The sequence below is a fragment of the Eutrigla gurnardus genome, assembly GCF_963514095.1.
Source record: "Eutrigla gurnardus genome assembly, chromosome: 4".
Lineage (NCBI taxonomy): Eukaryota > Metazoa > Chordata > Actinopteri > Perciformes > Triglidae > Eutrigla > Eutrigla gurnardus.
This window is the reverse complement of record NC_139918.1, coordinates 20,965,975-20,988,539: the sequence shown is the minus strand read 5'-3', so window position 1 is coordinate 20,988,539 and position 22,565 is coordinate 20,965,975. Positions and strand designations below refer to the sequence as shown.

Genomic DNA, 22,565 nt, shown 5'->3' with positions numbered 1-22,565 from the left:
CCAGTCCATCAATAAAGCATTGGAACCTTTTTCTACTGCAGGACAAAAAAGGGCCTTTTGTGTAACGATATTTCACAGAGCGTCAAGTCAAAGGAGTTAATGACGGTCACTTCAGTAGTATCTAGGATCTCTGGTGGCTACTGATGCACTTAGAATGGAGGAGGAGGAGTTGTACAAAAATATGTACATATATTATCCATGAAGTAAACCATCTGCTGATTGATGAAGTTATGCTCGAATTGCTGCTGCAGGTACTGAGCCCATTCACTTTACCCTCCACCTCCTCCGTCTGATGATTTGTAGATTTCCTTTTGGAATGTAACTTTAGAGGAAAAGTCCAGACTTTCCAGCGGTGGATACGTCTCCGTTGTTGAGAGCATCCGTGCTACAGAGGTCAGAGTTCAGCGCTTCAGGACCCCGCCGGCTGCCACAGTGACATTAAGCTACATACAATACCTATGAAAAGCACTCACTTCCTGTTTTAGTTTTTAGTTTTACATCATTGAATCAAAGGTGACAGTTGTTCATAATGTAAAATACATGATTGCTAACTATTTGCCCCCTCTAGGTCAGTAATCAATAGCTGCACCTTTGTTGGGATTTGCCATGTTTTATTCAAACTTAAAAAAAGACATCCGACCAGTAAACCCATGTGAGACCACTCAGTCAGAAAATAAATAAAACTATTACAAGGATAATTTCCCGGGAAATTTCGGCATGTACTAAGAGTGTAAAAACACAAAGAAAATCTTTGAGCAGCATGAAATCCCCATTCACTGCTGTATAAACTCAAGGGGTTACAGCCGTGGGAAATTAAGTGTGTCCTATTAAAAGGATAGAATAGAGGTGGTCTATCCACATCAATTTACTTTGATTCAATGTTGTAAAAAAACAATAAAACAAACTTTCCAGGGGGTGATTACTTTTTATAGGCACTGTAACGCCACACTGGGGTCAGACAGTATCATCACTGGTCAGTTCCTGCTCGGAGCACCTCATATGAACAGCAGAGATCCGGAGTACCTATCAGGTGAGGTCCAGGTACACAGGACGCGTAGATGATCCTGTGGAGGTGAACGGACGGAGGTCGGATGCATAGGTTTGACTTGAGGAGTGCTACTCTGCGTGCCCCGCCAGTTGATTTTGCCCTGGCTGTTGGCTGAAGGGGGATGATAGAGGATCGGGCTGTGAGATGACGCCAAAAGAGTAACATTTGTTTGTAGGCAAAGCTCCGAAGACTCCTAGGAGATGATCTCCAGGATGTAGAAGACCAGCTCCATGACCACCGGGCCCTCGCTCAGCTGACACGCCCCTCCGTGGATGACGGGGATCAGTGCGCTGTCCAGGTCGCTCAGGTACTGAGGCAGGAGTGGCTGGCCGTTACTTCCTGCCAGGTAACCCACCTATAATGACCAAGACGCAAAGAATGTGCATTTAATTATTGACCACCATTTATCTGCAGAACATTTTAAAACTAAAGGCAATGTGTCAATCAGAACAAGTTTATGTGTGTAACACCTGAACCGTCCCACCTGGTCAGAGTCGAGTGTGACCCTCAGTCCCAGTTTGGCCATGCCGTCCTCCTTCAGCAGCTTCAGGTGCGGACAAAGCGCCACGCAGAAAGCTCTCGCCACGTTCTCAGTCAGTCGGCTGTGGTCGGCGGGGTCGCTCAGGCCGTTTGGTTGATCTTCGCTCCGGAGAAAAAACACCTGAAAAACAGAAAGAGCTTTTACATTTCAGACTTCTGGGGTAGTTTGAATCTCTTAATAATACTCGAGTAAATCGAGCCGTACGAGTGTCCACTCTATTGTACCTCCGTCCAGCGTATGACTTTGCCGTTGGCTTTGAATTCCGAGCCGTGGAAGATCTTGACGCTGATGATGGACTCCATGGACTTCCCATCGATCGGACTGATGACACTAAATAACAACAACGCACAGAACAGGAGCGTTTCATTAACAAAACGGAGCATCAAGCACATGGAAAGCAGAAGTAAGAATGAAATGCAGCTGATTAGGACTTCGGACATGTTTAAAATTTGGCGGGATGATTTCCTTCCTTTCCGAGATGCAAGCTGCTCAGTTGGAGATCATTTTGCCAACTTTAATTTTATATTTCAGGACAGCACACAGGGACCAACATCACTGTGAATGTGCCAGTGTAAACCAGAATATTTTTTTAACTGCTGTCCCTGTAAAAATTTATTCATGAGAATAGGACAGACACAAGGTCATAGTGACCTTGACCTTTGATCACCAAGATGTGTGGATGAAGTGGATGTTTGTGCCAAATGTGAGGGATTTCTCTCCAGGATGTCTCCTTCACGAGAATGGGCGGATGGATGGATATTTCTGGGATCGACTGCATGTGTGAGAAGGAACTTGAACAATTATTCTGCCAATGAAGTGATAAAGTATATGCTGAAAGGCATCAATTATATCTAATGGCGAAAAGTCACATTTAAAACGTGCAGATTGTATCAAGGCTGCTGTAAAATTGATTGCGTTGGTCTCATCTCGAAGCCACGTCAAACCACATCATTCCACCTGGATGAGATTACCCTCCAGAGGGCTTCTCTGAGCATGCATAATGAGTTTTTACAGCAAAGTCGTAAAAGCGGCGGTCGGGAAGCTATGAATTCAATTGTCCGTGACATAAATGCACCTCTTCCAGCTCCCTCTCCTCGTCTATCCTCTTTGCTGTTCCCGAATCAAAAATCCCGTTTAAGTCCACCTAGGTTCCATGTAAGAGGTATTTGCTTTGGTGTGCTGGTGCATAATTTAATTTAACATATAGAACAGAAGAACATTACAAGAAAATACTAAAGAAAAAACGAGATGAACCAAAGCAACAAGGCAGCAATCCCAAAACGCCTCACCCCTTGTTGAAGTTGTGGTCGTCCTCCGTCCACTGGATGTGGACGAGCTCCTGGTTCTCCTCCTGGTCGACTTTACCGCACGTGATGGTCAAGTCCTTCATGTCCCTCAGGGCTTGACGGAGAGAGTCCATGGTGTCGGCTGTGATCTGGATCATCACACCGTCTAAGTGTGGAGAAAGGAAAAGAGCCATTGTATCAAATACCTGGCAAATCACAGTACTTCAGCATACTGGTGCAAAAATCACCAAATAATTAAGTACTGACATTAAACAGTCTCTTGCAAGGTTTCACACCCACATAGCTATAAAACATAACTGTATAGCTAAATCTTTGATGTTTATATCCTCATAATTCCAACTCCCTATTTGCAGCACGAACCATGAAAGTGTGCCAACGTGGGCCTTATTCTTTGTGTGTATCGAGACCTTTATATCAGCGAGGTAGCTTCATACAAACGTTCTCAACCAATATTTCAGCATTTTAACAGCCAACGTGTCGTTTGTCACATTTCTCACCTTCCACAATGCTGGTTTTGGCTAAGAAACCTGACGAGGCTTTCAAAGCACCACTGAACACAAAAAAGCAGGCTCCTGTAACTGTGGGAAAAAATACACAAGGGAAGAAGAAAAAAAATCACAACTCCAGTTCAACTTGATCGTGATCTGATTATTTTCAGGCAAACAGACAGGACAGAGAGAAAAAAATAGCAGGCTGTCAGGAGGAGGATTTTCAGGCAAACAGACATAAAAACCAGCTGAAATGTGCTGGAATCCGTGTGTGTCAGCACCTTTGCGTGGCTGGTGATGGATGCTGATGGCCTGCGTCTGGTAGTTCCCGTCGTCGTTCTGGACACACACGAGGTGGGAGTCGGCCCGGTCGTTGAAACATGCCCCCATGGCTAGCACATGCTCGTTAGACTTGTTCATAGCCTTCATCAGCTGCAAGGACAAATGATATCCATGTCTAATTAAGATGCCCTTTGGGTGTGTGTGTGTGTGTGTGTGTTGAGGAAAAAGGGCTTAGCACAGACCGTCTTGTTAAGCCTAATTGCAGTGGGCTAGTGGGTAAAGTCCTGGAGTTAACTGGAATGGCGTTGAGATGACAGATTGTGAATAAAGACAGTGACATGAGTGCGAATCAATACTTGAAAGATCCCCACATATTAGTTCTGCTAAATCCCCAGCCTCCGCATATCTTTGAAGCCGTCCTTTGTAAATCAGAAATAAAACTGAAAATCTGGAGGGCTTTAACCACTTGCTGCGCTAAAGGCGCGCCTGCAAGCTGTTGAGAAACGGTCCCCCAGTTCACATTCCTGGGTTCCCATCTGTTACTGCGTCAGCAGCCAAACGCTACAACCAGCACCGCTCTCTCTCCGCTGGGAGTGTCTCCCTCAGCCAAATGCTGCACTGTGTGTATCACTTCTACTGGCTGGACGTTCATTCACACCCTGGAGGCAGCAGCGTTAGAACAAGCCGGCGGCCCACACCTAATGTTCAGCTGCAGGGACTTTAGTTGGTCACACATCACCTACACAGAATGAACATGTGTGTTGATGTCCAGGGTGCTTAATAGGAGCCTCCTCCACTGATGCCAGCAGTTTGGTGGAGGGGTTCATTTTAGCATTTTTGTGAGAAAAAAAAAAAAAAAAGAATCTTTCTACTTTCTTCGTATAATCAGCTCTTTTGGAGCCAGGAAGCCCTCTATCTGTCAAACCTAAAACAATAGGCCAAACCACGACACTGTTTGTATGTTTTTTTTACAATTTTAGGACATTTTATGGAGCACAGTAAGTAAATTCATCTCATGATATAGAAAGAAGTTATATTAAGAAACTGTTTATGGAAGGAATTACCAGCTGGGGAAAGTTCGTTTTTGGCCCTTATTTTCCCAACTGGTGTGTGCTGTTGCCATAGTGATTGCAATCAGATGAAGGACACTCACCTCATTGTAACGATTGCTCGGGATCTTAATGCTCGTCTTCCTCACCTCCATGTCCACTACCAGACCCTTCACCACCGGCAGCGTGTACTGGTAGTTACGGAAGTCCTACGAAGGGGACAGACGGAGATAATTATATTATAAACCTGAATTATTAATAACGTGTCTGAGAGATGACATGAGTGACATCCCTGTTTGACTACACAGAGAACGCACAACCTTCTGAAAAATGTATTCATGGCCTATACTACTTTTCAACAGCATGAACCAGAGATCTTCAACCTTGAAAATAAACAATGTCAGAGCACAGGAAGAGAACAACAAAAGCAACTTACTGCGAGCAAATTCATGATAGTGTGACCGGTTTCTCCGAACAGGGGTTTTCTGAAGCGAACACTGAACAGCGGACATGGATAAACTGCAAAAACAGTTTTAAATGTCAAGGTTACTTATTTCTCATTCATCGACGGTCTCATTCAGTTCCTCAGCAACACGATGCCAGTTTAAATAAGACACATTTTGGATTCATCCTCTAAGAAGTTACAGAAATGTAGAAATGTGTGTTAATTTATGTGTTGTAGGCGTTTACAGGTGTTTTTATTAAATGCATTTGTGATTCCTGTGTTTTCTAACCTCTTCACTCATAAATGCAAATGAGCTAAAACGACAGACCCCCCACACACACATCAAATAGTGAACTGTGCCTGCAGTCAGAAGGAACGCTCTTAATCCACAAGTGAAAAATAAGGCTGCCTTTTCTCCCGCATCCAAAGCTCCTTACAAGACTATTTTTAGCCTTATCTCAGTAAACAGCTGGAAGTAAGATCTCGCCACAAACTCTCATTAGCAATAAAAAAATAAAAAATAAAAAAAATCTCGACCTCAATCTGCAATTCAGTGAGGATCCTTTCGCTGACGAACCGCTTGAAGTCCCGCTGGCCACCGCTTTAGGTAAGAGGTGTGGAGAACCGATGGATACATTTCATGGTGATGGTAGCATTTTGTGTTTAAGAGCCTCAGCTGTCTGTGGCTTTGTTAATATATTCTATCCAAGCTCACTGGAAGAGGCTTAGCGGAGCCAGGCGGCACTCCGTGCTAGCAGGTCTTTCTGTGAGAAAAGGGGGGATTTGGTGGAGAGGAGGCTCTCCCGATAAAACCTCTCACAAGACTTCCTGGTTCATGTGAAAAGCTGTGAGATCAGGCCATATGAGAGCAGGCTGGTTTGATGTCTACAGGCTTCTTCTTATAACTGACATACTAAGCTCTCTAGATCAAGCTGGGTCTTAATCAAACCGTTGGAGGATACTCACAATCTTTGCTCTCCCTTTCGCCAAATCTAATTTTGACGTTTGGTCCCAAAATGTGACAGAAGCATGTAATTTTTTGTTATTTGAAATACTTTAGATGATGCCCATAATTCAAGCATGCATTTCCTGTTTTCTTCTCAAGCTCTGATAAACTGGCACATCAAAGTTTAGTGGTTGTGCAGAATCAGCTAATAAAAACACAGATTTTATTATTGCTGTGTTGGAGATTATTTGCACTTGTGAGCAAATAAAGTGCATTTATGGATAATGAAATTAAAAAATTTACTTTAACACTTTAAAATTACATGAAATCATACAATCATACTGATTCCCCTATAACTATTGTGATGCAGTGCGGATCCCAGTAGTCCTAACTCACATCGGTACTCTGCTCCCAGCCGCAGCATGAGGCGGATTGGGAAGACCTTGGCCCAGGGCGTTTCCCACTTCTGTATCAGGATGCCAAAGAGGTAAGGCGGGTTGGGCAGCAGCAGGTCCTGCAGCGACTGGAAGGAGGGGCTGATGTAGAGGAAGCCGCCATGCTCCTTACTGCCCAGGAAGCTCTGCGTGAAGAATGAGTGACTCAGGTGGCTCAGCACGTTGCCTTTGGGAGACGAGGAAGAAGGGGAGACGAGAAGAGCAGACAGAAGTTAGCGATAAAGGAGATGTGAGGAGGAGGAGGGGGAGGAATAGGAGAGAGGAGATACAGCAGGGTAACGGTGGGGGGGAAGAAAAGTAATGTAGGAGTTGGAGGGGTATAAAAAGCAGGGGATGACATGAAGTCGTAAATATTAAGAAAAGGATAAGAATGATCACAAATTAAAAGCAAAGGAGGTAAAAAGAGACAAAAAAAATTCTCATCCTCTGAAAGGGAGGTAAATATGAAAGACGGCAGCGCTCAGTGTTTACCTGGGATTGCTGTGTGGACACAGAGCCTTGCTTTGTCTGTATTCAACTCTACAACACTGAATACAAATGTATCTTGCCTGCAAACCCGACAGCTGTATACAACTACAAGAGTTTCACGTTACTAATTATCTGCAAGAAGGATCGCTGACTTAAGATGCCACATGACGCAGTAATGGCATGACAAAGCTTAGTGGCTTGAACATCCTGAGCCCCGAAACTTGACTGATAGCACATTAATCAGGACCGACACACACAATATGGCTCCCTTTCACCAGCCTGAAACTGCTCCAGTGTGAATATGAAAAAAGGAATCGGCCTGAGGGGAGGGAATCGTCAAAGTCACCCGATATTAGCCTATTTTGCTCCGCAGCATACGGAGTTAAAAGTGCAGGACAAGCGTTGGTGAGGTGTCATGCCTGGAGGGACGCAACCTGACAGCAGGACGCTAATGTTTGGACCAGTTTTCATGAAAGAGGCAGAGACACGGTTTAGCAGCAGCGGACATTAACCTTGTTTCCAAACAGAGGACGACAGGTGCACTTGTGATCTCCACGGAACAAAGAAGTAGAGCATGAACATTTCCCCCTCACATTACACTTCATTATTTTAGGGTGGGCTTGTTTTTAACTGGGCAGCACCTACTGCTGACAGAACTACTAATAGTAGTTAGTTATATTGGACGTGGACTAATTTTACAGTGTGCCTCATGGCGGAGCAGATGGTTGTCTTCTTACCACCGAGGGCCTCCTGGTAGAGCTGCACAAAGTGGGTAAAGATGTCTTTTGGGATGGTCTTCTCATCGGGTAGACACTGGAGCAGAATGACCACCTCTGCCTGGCCGACGGCGTGCATGCCCTTAGTCGTCACGTACCAACACTTCCTGTTTACATCTGTGGATTGATAGAATAGAAAACTAGTCAGACATTACAGGAAATATATCACTGCTTTAAATGGTAGAGAGACAGTGGCTGGGTAACTCACAGTTGACAAGTTTAACCATGGCTAGCAGGTTAGCGTTGAGCACGAAGACCAGAGGGTCGAAGCTTCCCTCCTCCAGCTGCTGCATGAGGACGATCTCCGACGGCCTCTCCTCCACTGCATAGTCTGCAGGTTGGGTGGAGCACAAGGACAGGAGGGTGGAGGGCGAGGTAAAGAGAGATAAACGGACAGGAAGAACCGAAGATGAGATAGAGTAGTGGAGATGTCAGAGTGAGGATGATAAAAAAGGAGTCACATGTGAGGTAAAAGAAAGAAATGATGACCAGCTCTATATAACCGTCCAAAGTCTTGATCACATCATTTGTGCATTCCCATGAACAAATCCTCTCTTCCCTCCCCCGTTTGCAATGACTGGTTGAAACATGAGCCGCAATACAGAGCACATGTAAAACAAGCACAAACACAGCAGCAGATGGAGCAATGAGGAGGCAGCAGAATGGTGAGGATGAGGGCAAGCACCTGTGATGTGGCCTCCCGTACCTCCTTTGACTCCGGTGGAGATGAGGATGGGAGGGAGCCCGTCCTCCGGGATCAGACTGAGGGAGCTGCCCACGGGGCTGCCCACTGGGGCAACAGGCGTATGGGCTGCCTGGGGGTGGAAAGGAGGAGCGGGGTGTTGGGCGAGATGTAGGTAATAATACACAGTAAAATGCAGGATCCAAAAGGGATTTTTTTTCTTGAGACCCCAAAAAAGGTCAAGATGAATACTGCAGAGGCCAAATTTATCCTGGCTTATTTTCTAGACACCCCCTCCCGTTGGGCTTCTTTCAAACTGGCAGGCCTCTACCACTCATGTTGACCTGTTAGAGGTTAGCCCCTGTACATCAATGGTTCAGCACTTTGCCAACATTTCTAATGAACTAGAAAAGTCTGAGTTTACACTAAAGTTCTGTTGGCATCACCAGTCCATCTGAGATGGAGCTTTTTGAAATCTTCCAACATTCTGTTCAACAGGCCATGAACAATCCTGGTGGCATTCAAGTCCAATCAGTGTACAAGCAGCAAGACCACGGAAACAACCAGATTCAACTGGCTCTTCTGATTTTAGTTGTGAGGCAAACGTTAACATATTTTCCTTAAAGCATTTCAGTCTAATTCTGATTAAGTAAACTAGGAATGTTTCCTTTAAACTTACTGCAGTCTGTGACCCAGCCGGTGAACCACCAAGAAACCCACAGAAAGAGTTCTTTGTGGGCTCAGGGTAACTAATACGACCATAACAAGCTCACCTAATAGCATTAGCTGTGGGTGAATGTTCTGAATGTGCCGAGCCTACCTCTGAGGATTCAGAAGTGGAAGATTTGTTTGAACACGTGGAGATGGCCAGTGACTGGGAGGGGGCTGGGCTGGAGGTCGGAAGTTTGGGGGACTCTGCTGTGTCTCCGTTAGGTAGCAACCCATCAGCGAACCATACCCTCCTCTGCTCCCGTGTCAGGGACCCTAAAAAGGTGAGAGACCCACAGTGAAACACCACAAGGTAACGTGAATGAAAACTGTACAGAAGCAAACCCTAAACAGTATCGAGCGAAAAACAAAAAGGAGTTGGGACAGAATCTCACTGTGAAAAGTGAAAAATAAAGTACTCTGAGCAATTATATTCTTTGTAAAGGTTATACCCTCGTTGCCAGTCTGTTTCAGGACTCCCACGGGCACCATGACGGTAGGAGGAGGGGAGCTGAGCACCCCAGAAGCCTGGGCCTGTTGCAGAGGGGGGATGGTGGAGCAGTACTCTGCTGGGTTGTTGGGGTTCGGACTCTGGTTGCTTGCAGTGGGCGGCGTCTCCCATGATTGAGCTGACAGAGACAGTAAAAAAAAATCATGAAGAAAATGTGCGTGTGTTTAGTTTAAAATCTACACAGAGTGGAGCAACACGTGAAATCGTACATATGCAGGTGTCATATCCACTTAATTCATTGCACCTGTGCTTTTCCTGCTATGCCGTGACTTATAAGGTAGCGTTGACCCATTACCATACCAAATACTACATGTAACCCTATATATGAATAATCATAACAATGCTGCACCTGAACTACCAGTCATAATGCAAGGTAAGTTTACTATAGTTTTCAGTATTGTTTTTAATCTGAGGGGGACAAAAAAGGTATTTATTTGTGGGACATTATTATAAACATTAACATTATCCATTACATTTTGAAGTATTTAAGTCTTTTATAATTGGGCAGCATCTTCAGTTGCATTTGTATATACAAAGCGTACATACTGAATGCAACATATATGTTGGAAAGAACTAACTTTTTACTTAAAATACTAAAAAAACAACAAAAAAACCCTTACCTATAGCACTTTGATCATAGCACTGTTGCTCCGAAGGTATGTTTCGCTGAACAGCTATTACTTTACTCAGACAACGATCTAACACTTGTTCTATTTTTAGCTCTTACTTTATCGGCAATGATATGTTGTGGTTTCTTTGTTTCCTTCTTTTGACAAATGTACTTATTGTAAGTCGCTTTGGACAAAAGCGTCTGCTAAATGACCTAAATGTAAATGTAAATGTAAAATGATGCTCACCACTCGTCAGATCAGAATGACAGGTGACACAGACGCGAGCCTCTTTCCTGTCCATGTACACCAGTCTGCACTTTCGGCTGCAACACGTCGCACAGAACACCTTAAAAACACAAAAGAGAAAGATTTGTACCACATTCCTACAAAAGGATGAGAACAATGGATGAAAAACAGTTCATTTTACTTTAAATGTGAGGATGGATTTTTAAACGGGTGAACAATTAAAAAAAAGTTGTGATATACTGTAAGTTTGCAGTAAATGTACCGTTTTATGGATATTGATTCCCTGTATTTCCCGCGGCTTCAATGAGCTGCAGCTGTGTACAGAGCACTTTACATCAAATGCACCTCATTACACATCGTTATCCAGCAACGTTCCGATCCTCACAGCACCATCATAAACCGGTTTGTGGGTCTACGTCTGGTAGCGGGGGCACTGAGGATCCCGATGCGTCTATTGTTTGCGGCCCCAGAGCTGGTGTCGGGATTACTGCAGTGCCAGTTCCTCCCTGCTCAAGTGGCAGACAGCGTGTTTGTTTACCAGCATGGGAAATTAAGTAGCAGCTCGGAGATTTTCCAGTGCAGTGTCAGCGACCGCATCTCCACTTTAAAGCACTGGGCGGACATCCTGCTGCATGTGTGGGTGGCCATAATGCTAGGAAGCTACCTGAACAACCGCTGCGTTTATCTGCAAAGAAAGGCCTAAAAACAAGGAACTCATCTGTCAAAGCACCTAATTTGATATACTTCTCTACTAAACAGAGTCCAGCCGAGCTCCTTCAATAATACTCCCTGTAATATGACTCTGAGGCACTGTAAAAGTGGAAATGCATTTCTCCTTGTTCACATGATGCCCATCTTTTGTTAAGAAGCACTTATTTCTCTTATATATTTGTTTGCAGTTGTGTTCTTTTATTTACGTACATTTTATTATACCTGGAAGATCTATGGCTTAAAAGCAATAATTATAATATTTCCTCTTTAATCCTGGGGGACTGATCCCCAAAATGAACATTTTCAAAGTAATTATTATAAGAGTATAAATACACAACCAATAAATCACCAAACCACAAAACTGGCGCAGCATTTTTTTTAAGTGTGATACAGTGTTTTATTTTACATGTTCACATAAAAGCGTGCCACTGACCTTGCCGCAGGCCCTGCAGTGGTGCCTCCTCTTGGTGAAGGTGAACTTGACATCACATTTCATACAGACGGGAGCCTGTGAGTCAGGCACCCACACAGGGGCAACCTCCCCCAGAGAGCCGGCATGTTTCCTGCCCTGTTGGCCTGCTTGGAGGTCATTGTCTGGGCTTTCCGAGGGCATCAGGGGAGGAGAGTGGACAACACCATCTCCGTTCACCCCGACTGCACTCTGATCAGTCCCGCCCGGCGTAGTTTCAGAGGGCGTGCTTCTCCGACACTGGTTCTCCTGGTTTTTGTTCCTGCTGACGCCGGGCGGGCCGAGCTGATTTTGGACCTGGCCCAACAGCGGCTGTGGGATTTGAAGCTTGAGGCTGACCGGCTGCTTTGGTCGTGCCCCTCCGTAGGGTACACTGACGGGCTGCAGCCGATTGTTGTTGAGTTTTGGTTGGACGCTACCTGACACCACTGCTCCTCCATCGCCACTCTCTTGCTTGCTTTCCTCCATTTCTTTCTCCTCGGTGACAGAGTCCTCTTTGGAGGGGACAGGAGAGGGAGAAAAACCCTCCTCCTCATCCTCTGTCTCCTTGAGTGTGGAATGGTTACTGCTGTCCTCCAAACCATTGGGAAGGCATGTCATGTTGAGGAGTTCATCCACCTGTCCATCTTCCTCCACTCCAACCCTGTCAGGAGGAGAAACACCATTCTCCTCCACCTCACAGCCAACCTGAATGTCTATCCCCCTATTCAAAAGACTTTCTACCTGCTCCTCTTTTAAGTTTGCAGTCTGTATTTCCTGACCGTTCTCCTGTAAAACCTCCTCCTTGACATCTTCCCCATTTTGTGTTGTTGGTTCCACATTTGGAGGAATTCTCAGAGACAGGGTTTCATTTTCGTGTCCTAATCCAACCTCGAAGGTAAAATGAGTGTGACTGACAGCAGATCCTCTTCCTCCCGCTGAAGCAGCTCTCTCCTTGTGATGAGATTCGGTCTTCTGTTCAGAAGCACCAGGCTGGTTGTCTGGAGGAGAATTTGTTTCTTTGCCGAGCCCATCCAGTTGTGGGCTTGCAGGGCTGACAGGGCAGCCATTCTCCACAGCAGTACAGGCCGTCACAGGGGGCGGCGAGAGGTCGTCTGTGCCCACCAGTTTGCCGATGTTTGGCTGGGGGAGGGGTGGACTGTGGATGTCTGCCGGCCTCTCCTCTACCCAGGACGGAGGTTCAGGACCGGGATTTCTTTTAGGGTCGACCCCCGGGGAGGCGGTCGAGGAGGAGTCGGGGAGGGATTTGAAGGGCAGCGGACTCTCCCGGGGGCTGAGGTCTGCGTGGGCCAGGGCGGGGTTCAGAGAGAGCAAGTGGGCCGGCGGTGCCAGGATCTGGGTCCACTTTGCATCCGAGAGAATGGGATTGTCTGTCTCATCTGGCAGAGAACGAAGACAGGAAAACAGACTATTATATGATTATTGCCTTATCTCATATCGCCTTGAGAGTTATTACTAAAGTGGTGTCAGTTATCGATCAACACTGGCTTTGTTGCACTATGCGTATAATTTGATCTATCGTATAGGTCACCTTTGACTAACAGTTGGATAGCTTGCAAGGTTTCTTGTCACGTTGAAGAAACAGAAAACAAGAAGTGGCTACCAAGGCACAGAGATCAGAAGACAGAACGCTTTAAATGAAACGCCACAGGGAACCACTACAAAATCCCAGGTGTTCAAGAGAGCTAAAAATGAATGGAACATGAGGACAAATTAAGAAATGAGGTTGGCAGGGAACAGGAAATTAGTGTGTGGATGGATGGGAAGGTCTGAGAATGTGAGCCAAACGTCTGTCAAGCTGGCACATGAATGCTGTGTAACACGAGCGGACATTCTTATAATATTTATCCAAAAGGACTTTCTCTAAACAGCAGTGTCAGCTACCGTATAGTGCTCTCCTCCCTCCACTGGAATTCATGCTAAGCTGTTTTAGTATAGTGCCGTACCAGGTTCAAGCACACACACATTAACTCACGCAGAGTTAATCTACCAAGCTGGATCTCTGGCGCAGGACACACAGACGATCACTCACAGCCAAAATACACACTGAGCTCACAGTACCATCAAAATATGCTGCGTGTGGAGGGTTGGCATTTTCCTGGGGTCATCACTGGCCATAAATCCAGACAAAATAGCAGTCTTTCCTCTATAACAAGCAGACTATTTGCACTAGAGAGCTGGGAGTCTGCAGATATACAGCTCTGTAATGTGTCTTCACTTGGTAAACATAAATAGACTAAATAAGCCCCAACAATTTCTTTAATTATTGTGGGCATTAAGTGTGAATTAAAAAAAAAAAAAGCACCACTTACACAGTTTCACAAAAGCCTAAGGGAAATTGATAATCCAATTAGTCCAATTCCCTCTCTGCACACCCCCAATCACAACCTGTAATGTTACTCAAATGTATTGGGTGGTGGCTGATTTAACTTTAATCCCACAGCTACATCTTGTCCCATCTGTATTTTCTCAAGCACAATGACTTGTTGTTTGTCTGCATTTCATCTCCACATCAATTTAAAAAAAAAGGGGGGTTTCTCACCTTCGTTCTGCTCAAACTCGTCAAGCACCTTATCCAGGTTGAAGGCCTCGGCCTGGAAGTAATTCTCCATTGGTCAGGAAGCTCCACCCTGCCGACGGCTGTGTGAACCTAGACACACAAAGAGCATGTTCTTAATATCTAGTCCGTTCACATTTCCATACTGTATGCAGATGCCCCTTGTGGCCCGTATCACATCTCCCTCTTCATATCTCACTTGAATATAATTTGTTCAAGTAGAAAAAGCTCCTCTAACTCCCTTTCATTGTCATTTCTCATTTCTCTACCATGCCTTCTCTTTTGTTATTGCTCTGGGACCAACCAAATAATGAAATCGATGTATGGCTATGGTTGGATTAGGAAGATTATGTGTGCATTATATGAGATAATAATATGCAGATAATAACAATGTGACATCGGATCCAATATTCCGATACAAACCCTTACAATACTAAGGAAAGGTTTTCTTAAATTGCATCTTCGTTGCCTAAAGTGCATGGGTCCATCCTTTTAAAAAAAAAAAATAAAAATAAAGAGAGAGATTCGGTCATGCAACATTTGTTTCAGCAACATAATTTCACTGTCAATGAATCCGCTGAATATTTTTGTCAAATTAAGGTACAATATACAAGTCATTGTATCCTCATTACTGATGATTATTTAATCAAAAACCTCATCGTGTAGATTTTTTGTAAAAGCACCTATAGGCAACCCAACAGTATTTGGTAAAAAATATAGTGATATTCTATTTTCTTCGATATCACCCGGACCTAACAAACAATAAAAATAAATAAATAATCAAAATAGTTATTGATACATTTCTGTCAATCGACCAATCTCTCCACTCAGTGCTCACCTGCACAGAGGTCCTCCTCAGCAGTCCCAGGTGGTGTTTTTTCTCAGCGGGTTTCCTTCTCAGTTCTCGCGCCACCTAGTCTGGCAAGCGCCCAGCGCCAACACCTTAGACGAGGAGGGGAACACTGTTCAGTAAAACACGTAATTCATTTAGAAATGAAACAAAGTTTGTATATCTGCTAAATGACCTGAAATTATCAAACAATTGATAAATTGGCAGTAAATCAAAAAAGAAATGTTCAAGCAAAAATGTGAAACATTTACTGATTTCCAGCTTTGCAAAGGAGTTTATGTTTTTCTTTGTCATGATACTAAACTGAATATCTTTTGGGTTTTGGACTGTTGGTTGGCTTAAACTGGGACTTGATAATGGTCACTTTCACTATTCTAGGATATTTTATACCTATGATGAATCATGGATAATGAAAACAGGCATAAGTTGTGGAGCTACTTTCAAACCTAGGACACACATTTATGTAGAAATAAAGAATAGAATCACATCCGACAGCTCAAGCTAATCTCTCCACACTGATCTGACAATCTTAGATAGGCGCGAGGCACTTATGAACAACAACATGCCTCAATTGATAATACATCCAGCTTATCGTGTGTAATAAAAATGTAGTATAAATAGTGAGCCATTACCCATCCACGCTCGACAAGGCAATCAGAGTCATGAATGGAAAACAGCTCAAGCCTGAATCAGTGCACTGCCTGCCCACTCCGTCCTTTCTGATGAGAAAACCTTAGAGTGAGGATGTGCAATTGCGTGCGTGCGTGCGTGCGTGTATATATATATATATATATATATATATATATATATATATATATATATATATTATAATATTATATGTATGTATGTTTGTATTTATGTATCTGTGTGAGTGATTATTTACTAAAAGTCACATTTGTCTGCATGTATGAGCAATATTATCTGTGATATGTACAACTCAGCAATGCAGACACACATGCGTGTGACATGCGACTCTTAATTAGACTGACCCGAAGCTTCGACTGTCACCATGGTAATCACCGTCTGATTAAACTGTATATGCATTACCACAAAATCTTAAATGGCACATGACCTAAGGAATACTAATCCCAGATTATTTATTATGCATCAACATTAAAAGAGGAATTCTGCCATTCTAATCCAGTGGGCATACACGTACCAACCTCAGCAATATCCTTACATCAAAAAAAGTGATCAATCAGATTAAATTAAAGCAGAATATGGAGATAAATATATAGATTGATGGCGCTGTTTATTGTGTGTAGAGGCTGCATGTGTTGATTGGCACTGTCCTGGGTACTGAAGTACAGTCTCAGCAAAGCCACATGCGCTTGCACCCCTACATGCAGACGCACGACTCACACATGTGGGACTTGTAGTGTATAACACGCGTATAGGTACGTATAGCTGTCCACCGTGAGCCTCTCAACCTTCCATACCACCTTCTATATATGTGCATGTCTGCAGATGAGTACCAGCCAGGCTTCAGGGTCATTCTCATAAAAGGACAAGAGCAACACAGGATTACACCGGAGACCAGATATTCCACAGATGAAAAGACTTCAGAAAAAGGTGCAGAGTCAACACGTTTTCCACTTAGTTTAAGGTGCAAGCATGGACACAATGTCAGCACAAAACAGTGAAGGTTGAGGACAGGAGGCTTTCCATGTAGTGTGTACAGCAGGTCAAATTATTTCTGCCACACCAGGAACAAGGCTGAAAAAAAACATGGTGCTCAGAGCTAAAAAGGCTTCTTTAATTTAAGAATATCTACAAAATAAATAATCCAACAGTGCTTTAATTACAGCACGTTTAAAACCCTTAGGCAAACACAGTCCAAAACGTAGTATGATGACTCAGATTAGGCACACCACATGCTTTGACACGTCACAGCTCAAATATAAACAGAAATGTTAATAACCTTTTAATATGATTGCCTTTTATTTATCTACCACAGATCGCAGTGATTTAACACACACACTCTATGAATGAAACCTTTGTATACATGTTGTATAACCTTTGAAACTCCAACACAAAATTGAAATGCCAATGCCAATCTTACTTCAGATAAAGGATTTCTTTTTTTCTCCACTCTACAATTCAACACCCCCAGTCAGTTTTTTACCTTCTATGCCTTCAGGTTACTCAACACAATGACACTTTGATAAATACACAGTTTAACTTTAGCAATACTAGGTGCCGGTGGGACCATATACTACATTTTGGCACAGACCTTTCTGATACTTTTTGAAACTACAAATCTGTTTAGTTTATAGCAAAAATATTTTGTGGGTTATTTTAGGCCTTTACTACCAAGTAGAGAGATGACAGAAAACAAGAGACGGTTATGGGAAAAGACAGGCAGGTCCCCAGCTGGACTCAAACTGGTTATAAATGAGTAATAGTGAGCACGTTGGCGTCATCATTGTCAGCACATCAGAGTGCCAGATGATCTAGTTTGCGTAGAACAAATGACCTTCACATCACCTGAACTGATCACTGAATGGGAACAACTTCTAAGCCTCAACCCCGTCCAACCTCTGCACCTTTTACTTCAGCAGTGAATCTATACTGAACGAAAGACTTGTCTAGCAGCATAAGAGCCTAAAAACACACTCTAGTCGACTGTAGGACAGTGCACACACACACACAGACACACATACACTGACACACACAGACACACAAACACACCTCCGTGACGACAGGAGCCCATCCCTGATTAAGATTTAATTACTCTGCAGAGGCAGCATTGAATAATGCATCTTTAGTCAAAGTGCGTGAAGGAGTTGTATTTTTAGACATGTAAACTTGGGTAGATACTTTAAAGGAGACATATGTGCATGAGAGAGGGTGAGTCAGAGAGCCTGTAGGACTTAAAGCAAAACGGTACAACTGTATGATATTAAGATAATGGGTTAAAACACGCTCCAACTCCTCAACTAATGACCAATCCAAAACGATTAAATATGGCGTGGCCTGAAGTAAAGCAGGAATTTCAAGACAGTGGACCTCACCCGACCAGACAGTTGTAATTGACTTATAAACAATTTTATAGACTAAAAAAATGCCCATCACAACTTAAAAAGAGCCCAAAACAACCAAACTAGTCACATTTCTCATAATATAAAATATTGTGAAAAGGGCAGTTCTTTACATTTGTGAAGCTGTAGTAAAAGGTTTAATATTTTTAGCCATGCTAGTGACAAAGCTCTAGGGACGCTAATGTCGGTCAAGCCGCCACTTTGGTCTGGACTCAAATATCCCAGCTACTAGATGGATTGCCATGAAATTCGGTACACACATTATTAATTAATATCCCCCTCAGGATAATTTTGTCAACATTTTGGACATCCTCTCATTTTTCATGTAGCGCCATCATCAGGCGAAAAATGTTTCATCTGTTCAATTCAGCTGTACTTTGTGTTTGTAACAATTAACAAATGATCATGCTGACACGTGTTTAGAAGGTGAACATATTATAGCTCATAGCTTTGTTTTCAGCATAAAATATTATGCAGGACTACTTTTTTTATAGAATAAATATGTTTAATAAGTAATTCTGTTGTTTATTTATTTTTTCACCTTTAGAATTTTGGTTAAAAGTTACTGAATCGAATAGTTCCAAAGAAAATTGGCCTTGAATCGAATCACCAACTACCTAATCGTTAATCGAAGTGAAGCCAAAGATTCACACCCCAATATCTTACCATTATTTTCGTTGGCGATTAAGCAATTGATTGGAAATAGTAAACAATGCCAAACCAATGTTTCCAAAGTGAAAGGGGACATCTTGAAATTACTTTTATCCAACCAACATTCCAATACTCAAAAGATATACAATTTGAAAATGCTACAAAAGAGAGAAACGTTGCAAATGCTCACACCAGAGCAGCTGGATCCAGGGAATGTTTGGTGTTTGATTTGTTCAAAGTCACTGCACGGATAATGAATTAACCTACCTCATTTTCTACAGACTGAAAACAGGACCAGGGTCTCTATTCTATTTTTAAATCAAGCAAACTGCTGTTGATACCCCATTCAGAACAGCCATGCTCCAGCCTCCAGTGTAAGTCAGACATGCTAATAATAAAACGGCCTAACAGACCACTAACACAATAAACCATGCCCGACTGGACATCCAAGCATGGCAGGCAAATTAAATAAGACAAGGACATAAACAGCGAGGAAGCTCGGACAAACTAGAATGCTACAACAGTTCATTAAGTCCACGCTGTCAGGACAAGAGTCTCTTTCCTGCTGTTGTTTCCTGTGGGGAAGCTGCATTCACTTCACCTCACCTAACCGTTGGAATTCCCTTACAAATAATCATTGACGTCGATCTTTTAATTTACTTATTTATAGAGTATAGTCAATACATTATTGCACAATGTTTGGTAGGTACAGTTTGATATGCCACATAAAGAAAACGAGAGGTGTAATGCATTTGGGTGCACCACTTGCAGGATTCTGGTAGTGTAGATACTGCCTTACTGGGGCTCCTTATATATAATTTACCCATTACCCAACATTATTTCTATGAATTCCACCTGTGCTTGATTGATGTGTCAATTAAAAAAACATTTTTTAAACCTGGGCCAAACATTCCAGCAACAAAGACAGCACAAGTCTGTGAGTGACCTGAGATTTCTTCTTCAAATTCAAAATAAATGTCCTGTATAAATGTTCCTAATTGTTCAAACTTGGTCTCAGTTGCTAATGTATTTAAGAAAGCTCATGAGGAATCATAACCAGTTAAGAGTCACCAGCAGGTGCCATACAGAGAAGTTCACACAGCAAAGAAAAGATTATATAGAAATGATGATGTAAACCATAACACGAAGTTGAAGTCATCAAGCTCCATTGTAAATACAACTGTACAGTTATTACCTAACACATACTGTACATAAACAACACAAAAGAAAATGAAATAATTAGTATTATGGGCCACTACATCTCATTACATATTCTATCTTGCGTGCTTTAACGTATTGAAGCAGATTTGAGGAGGCTTTCAATGAGATCATGTCAGGCTGTGCGTTAAACCATGATGAATGGAGTGATGCGGCTCTGACGGATAAGCTTTAGAGGCCTGCGATTGGATGATTTAGTACCTCCAGGTATAGAGTGCTGCAGGGATGACGTATTTTTGTAGGCCAACCCCAGAAGAAGCATGGTACTGCACTTGGGGAAAACCCTTTCTATTTGCAAGTTGAGAAAGGGATAATGGTTGTATATTGTTCTCCAAGAAAACTGAACCAAGTTTCTTCTTCTTCTTCTTCTACCCCGGTGTGGCGAACTTGCCAGGAATGCAAACTCACATCCTGATAAACAGCATATTAGGATCCATACCAGACACAGACATGCTCTAAATGCCGTCTACTCAGGGTGAACACAGGAAACCTCAAATGATCACTTCCTCTCTTTAAGAATGGACTGACATCACCTTCTAGCAACACGATCGCATGACTGAGTGACACATTATTATGTAATGCTTAACGCCCTGACTGGGAGTAGACTGGGAGTCGTCCCTCTCCTGTAGGTTTATTTTTTATAGGAATTCTTAAGTACTGCTAGACATTTAAGGAAATAAAAGCAAAACATGCCACAGGTTTGTCTCCTACAAAAGGCCACGCTCCCCTCAATAGGGAAAAAAAAAGATAATTTCTTTGACAAGAGAGGTTGAACTGTATTACTGAAGACAGTAAAAGTAAAGAGAGTAGCTGTCCTCCTCTTACAAAGAGCCGCGCTGCTTCACAGCAAGTGTCAAAAGCTATTATCATCTTCTTTTCTCCCTTATGTTTTGATCTACATTTACCACCACAAACCAGAAAAAAAACTGCAAGAGTTGACAGGCTGCTGGGCTGCCATCAGGGAGAGACTTGTTATCCTTTCTGAAAGCATACAGTAACCTACATCTGGGATGTCTCTGCACACAGGAGAGCTGGTATTTGCTTGGGGGAGCCTGTTGGATCAGTCTACTCAATCAACCCCGCCACCTGGGATTTAATACTGATTGTGGATGTAGTGATATTATGATCCTGTGTGTTTCACATCCAGCAAGGACAGTCGGTCGAGGCCGGTGAGGTGCCAAGAATATTATGGGTGTCATAAAGTCTAAACCTTCATGATTTGATATAATCTGGTCTGGCTTTCTCTTTAGTTGCAAATTCTTTGTTTTTTTCTTTTTGAATTCCTCACTGGTGATGACTATTCAAGGTGGGATGGGCCCACTCCTTCTTCGTGAACCCACCTCCAGAGCTGGACTAAAGGCCCCAAGAGCATGTGCTTAGGTCGGTGCAAAAAGACAAACATCACCAAAGCAACTGTCAACAGCAATATAGATGACCATTAGTTTAGGTCATGCAAACAAAGTGGCACCGTGGCTGTGCCCGATGCCTACAGGCCAAACACCGCCTCGGACTGCCAATACTATTCACAGGTAGACTAGGTAAACCCACGCTTTGTCATTAGACAAACAAATTAGACTGAACAGCTACAAAATCACAAAAGTTGAGACTTTGTTTCGCACAGGGAACTTAGGCTAGTTAGTTGCATTAGCCGGGCTGCTAGCTGGATTTCACGTCCACGCCAAAAGGCCACGACTAAGTTTCCAAAACAGTTGTCACTAAGCCGATTGAAGAAGGTGGTGCAATGTTTTTAATTACACCCGTGTATAGATGTGGCAGGGGCATGAACTAGCTGGTGAGAGCGTCAACTGTTCGGCGGGTACTCGTTCGACGAGTAAGGGCAGCGACGTGCTGCTGTGACGGACACTCACGTCGCCGCTGACTCGGTTGGCTTTGCGGCTAACGGTCAGTTTGAACGGTTATTTTTGAAAAAGCCTTCGTCCTCTGGTTAACTCGGTCCATTTCTCACAGTCACTGGAAGTGCGTTACCTCCCGCCTTCCCTTCTGTCGGTTTTTTTAAGTGTATGTAAAGCTAACGTTAGAGCTCGCGAAGCAACGTTAACGTGTTGTGTAATTGTACGTAAACAGTGTTAACGTGACACCACCTTTCCCCGGTTTGCACTGTGCGTATAACGTTTGCTAGCTAAACACACCGTAAAACACCACGACAGCACGGCTCCGCGCTGACTTTGGGTTTAGTTCATCTCACACTTGTCGTTGCAATGGCGGGTTGTAACGTCAGGGCTGCAACAGACATGTGAAATGTCATGAAAACAATTCCAGTTACTCACCGGAGGAATCCTCATCCTTACGTGCAGTCCCGCGGAGCCCCTCCGTCAGTATCCGTCATAGCTAATCGCCTTTGAAGGCTATTTTTGAGTAGCCTTGTGTAGACCCTCCGTCGCCCGCCTAACTTAAACAGCGCAAGTCGGAAAGTAACGTTGGAGCCTGTAGTGTACTGTAGCTGTACGATAGCACTCAGGCACTCAAGGATCCCTCCCCCAAGGT

At 43.4% G+C, this 22,565-nt stretch overlaps 1 protein-coding gene across 3 annotated transcripts; it reads right to left on the bottom strand.

The window, feature by feature from the left end:
• Positions 1–576: 576 nt before the first annotated feature.
• Positions 577–22,504, bottom strand: zfyve9a (zinc finger, FYVE domain containing 9a). Of its 3 annotated transcripts, none has more exons than XM_084007524.1 (19): positions 22,349–22,504; positions 15,139–15,242; positions 14,286–14,393; positions 11,708–13,122; positions 10,564–10,663; positions 9,648–9,824; positions 9,308–9,471; positions 8,512–8,620; positions 8,014–8,136; positions 7,767–7,922; positions 6,503–6,727; positions 5,152–5,234; positions 4,820–4,924; positions 3,666–3,816; positions 3,394–3,474; positions 2,879–3,041; positions 1,814–1,919; positions 1,533–1,709; positions 577–1,403 (listed from the first exon to the last, which is right to left on the bottom strand). In XM_084007524.1, exons 3-19 carry the CDS (start codon positions 14,353–14,355, stop codon positions 1,242–1,244), a joined length of 3,567 nt encoding a protein of 1,188 aa, XP_083863650.1. In that variant the 5' UTR covers positions 14,356–14,393; positions 15,139–15,242; positions 22,349–22,504; the 3' UTR covers positions 577–1,241. The 3 variants fall into 3 exon arrangements, with proteins under 3 accessions (XP_083863650.1, XP_083863648.1, XP_083863649.1); XM_084007522.1 differs by having other exon boundaries at positions 578–1,403; positions 8,491–8,620; positions 22,349–22,503; XM_084007523.1 differs by having other exon boundaries at positions 578–1,403; positions 8,491–8,620; positions 15,139–15,262; positions 22,349–22,502.
• Positions 22,505–22,565: the final 61 nt, after the last annotated feature.

Coding starts and splice junctions, on each gene's coding strand:
- zfyve9a (XM_084007522.1), bottom strand. CDS start 14,355: ATGGAGAATTACTTCCAGGCCGAGGCCTTCAACCTGGATAAGGTGCTT. Junction 6,728..7,766: donor CTACCAGGAGGCCCTCGGTG/GTAAGAAGACAA, acceptor CGTCTCCCAAAG/GCAACGTGCTGAGCCACCTG. Junction 3,817..4,819: donor CGAGCAATCGTTACAATGAG/GTGAGTGTCCTT, acceptor TTGTCCTTGCAG/CTGATGAAGGCTATGAACAA.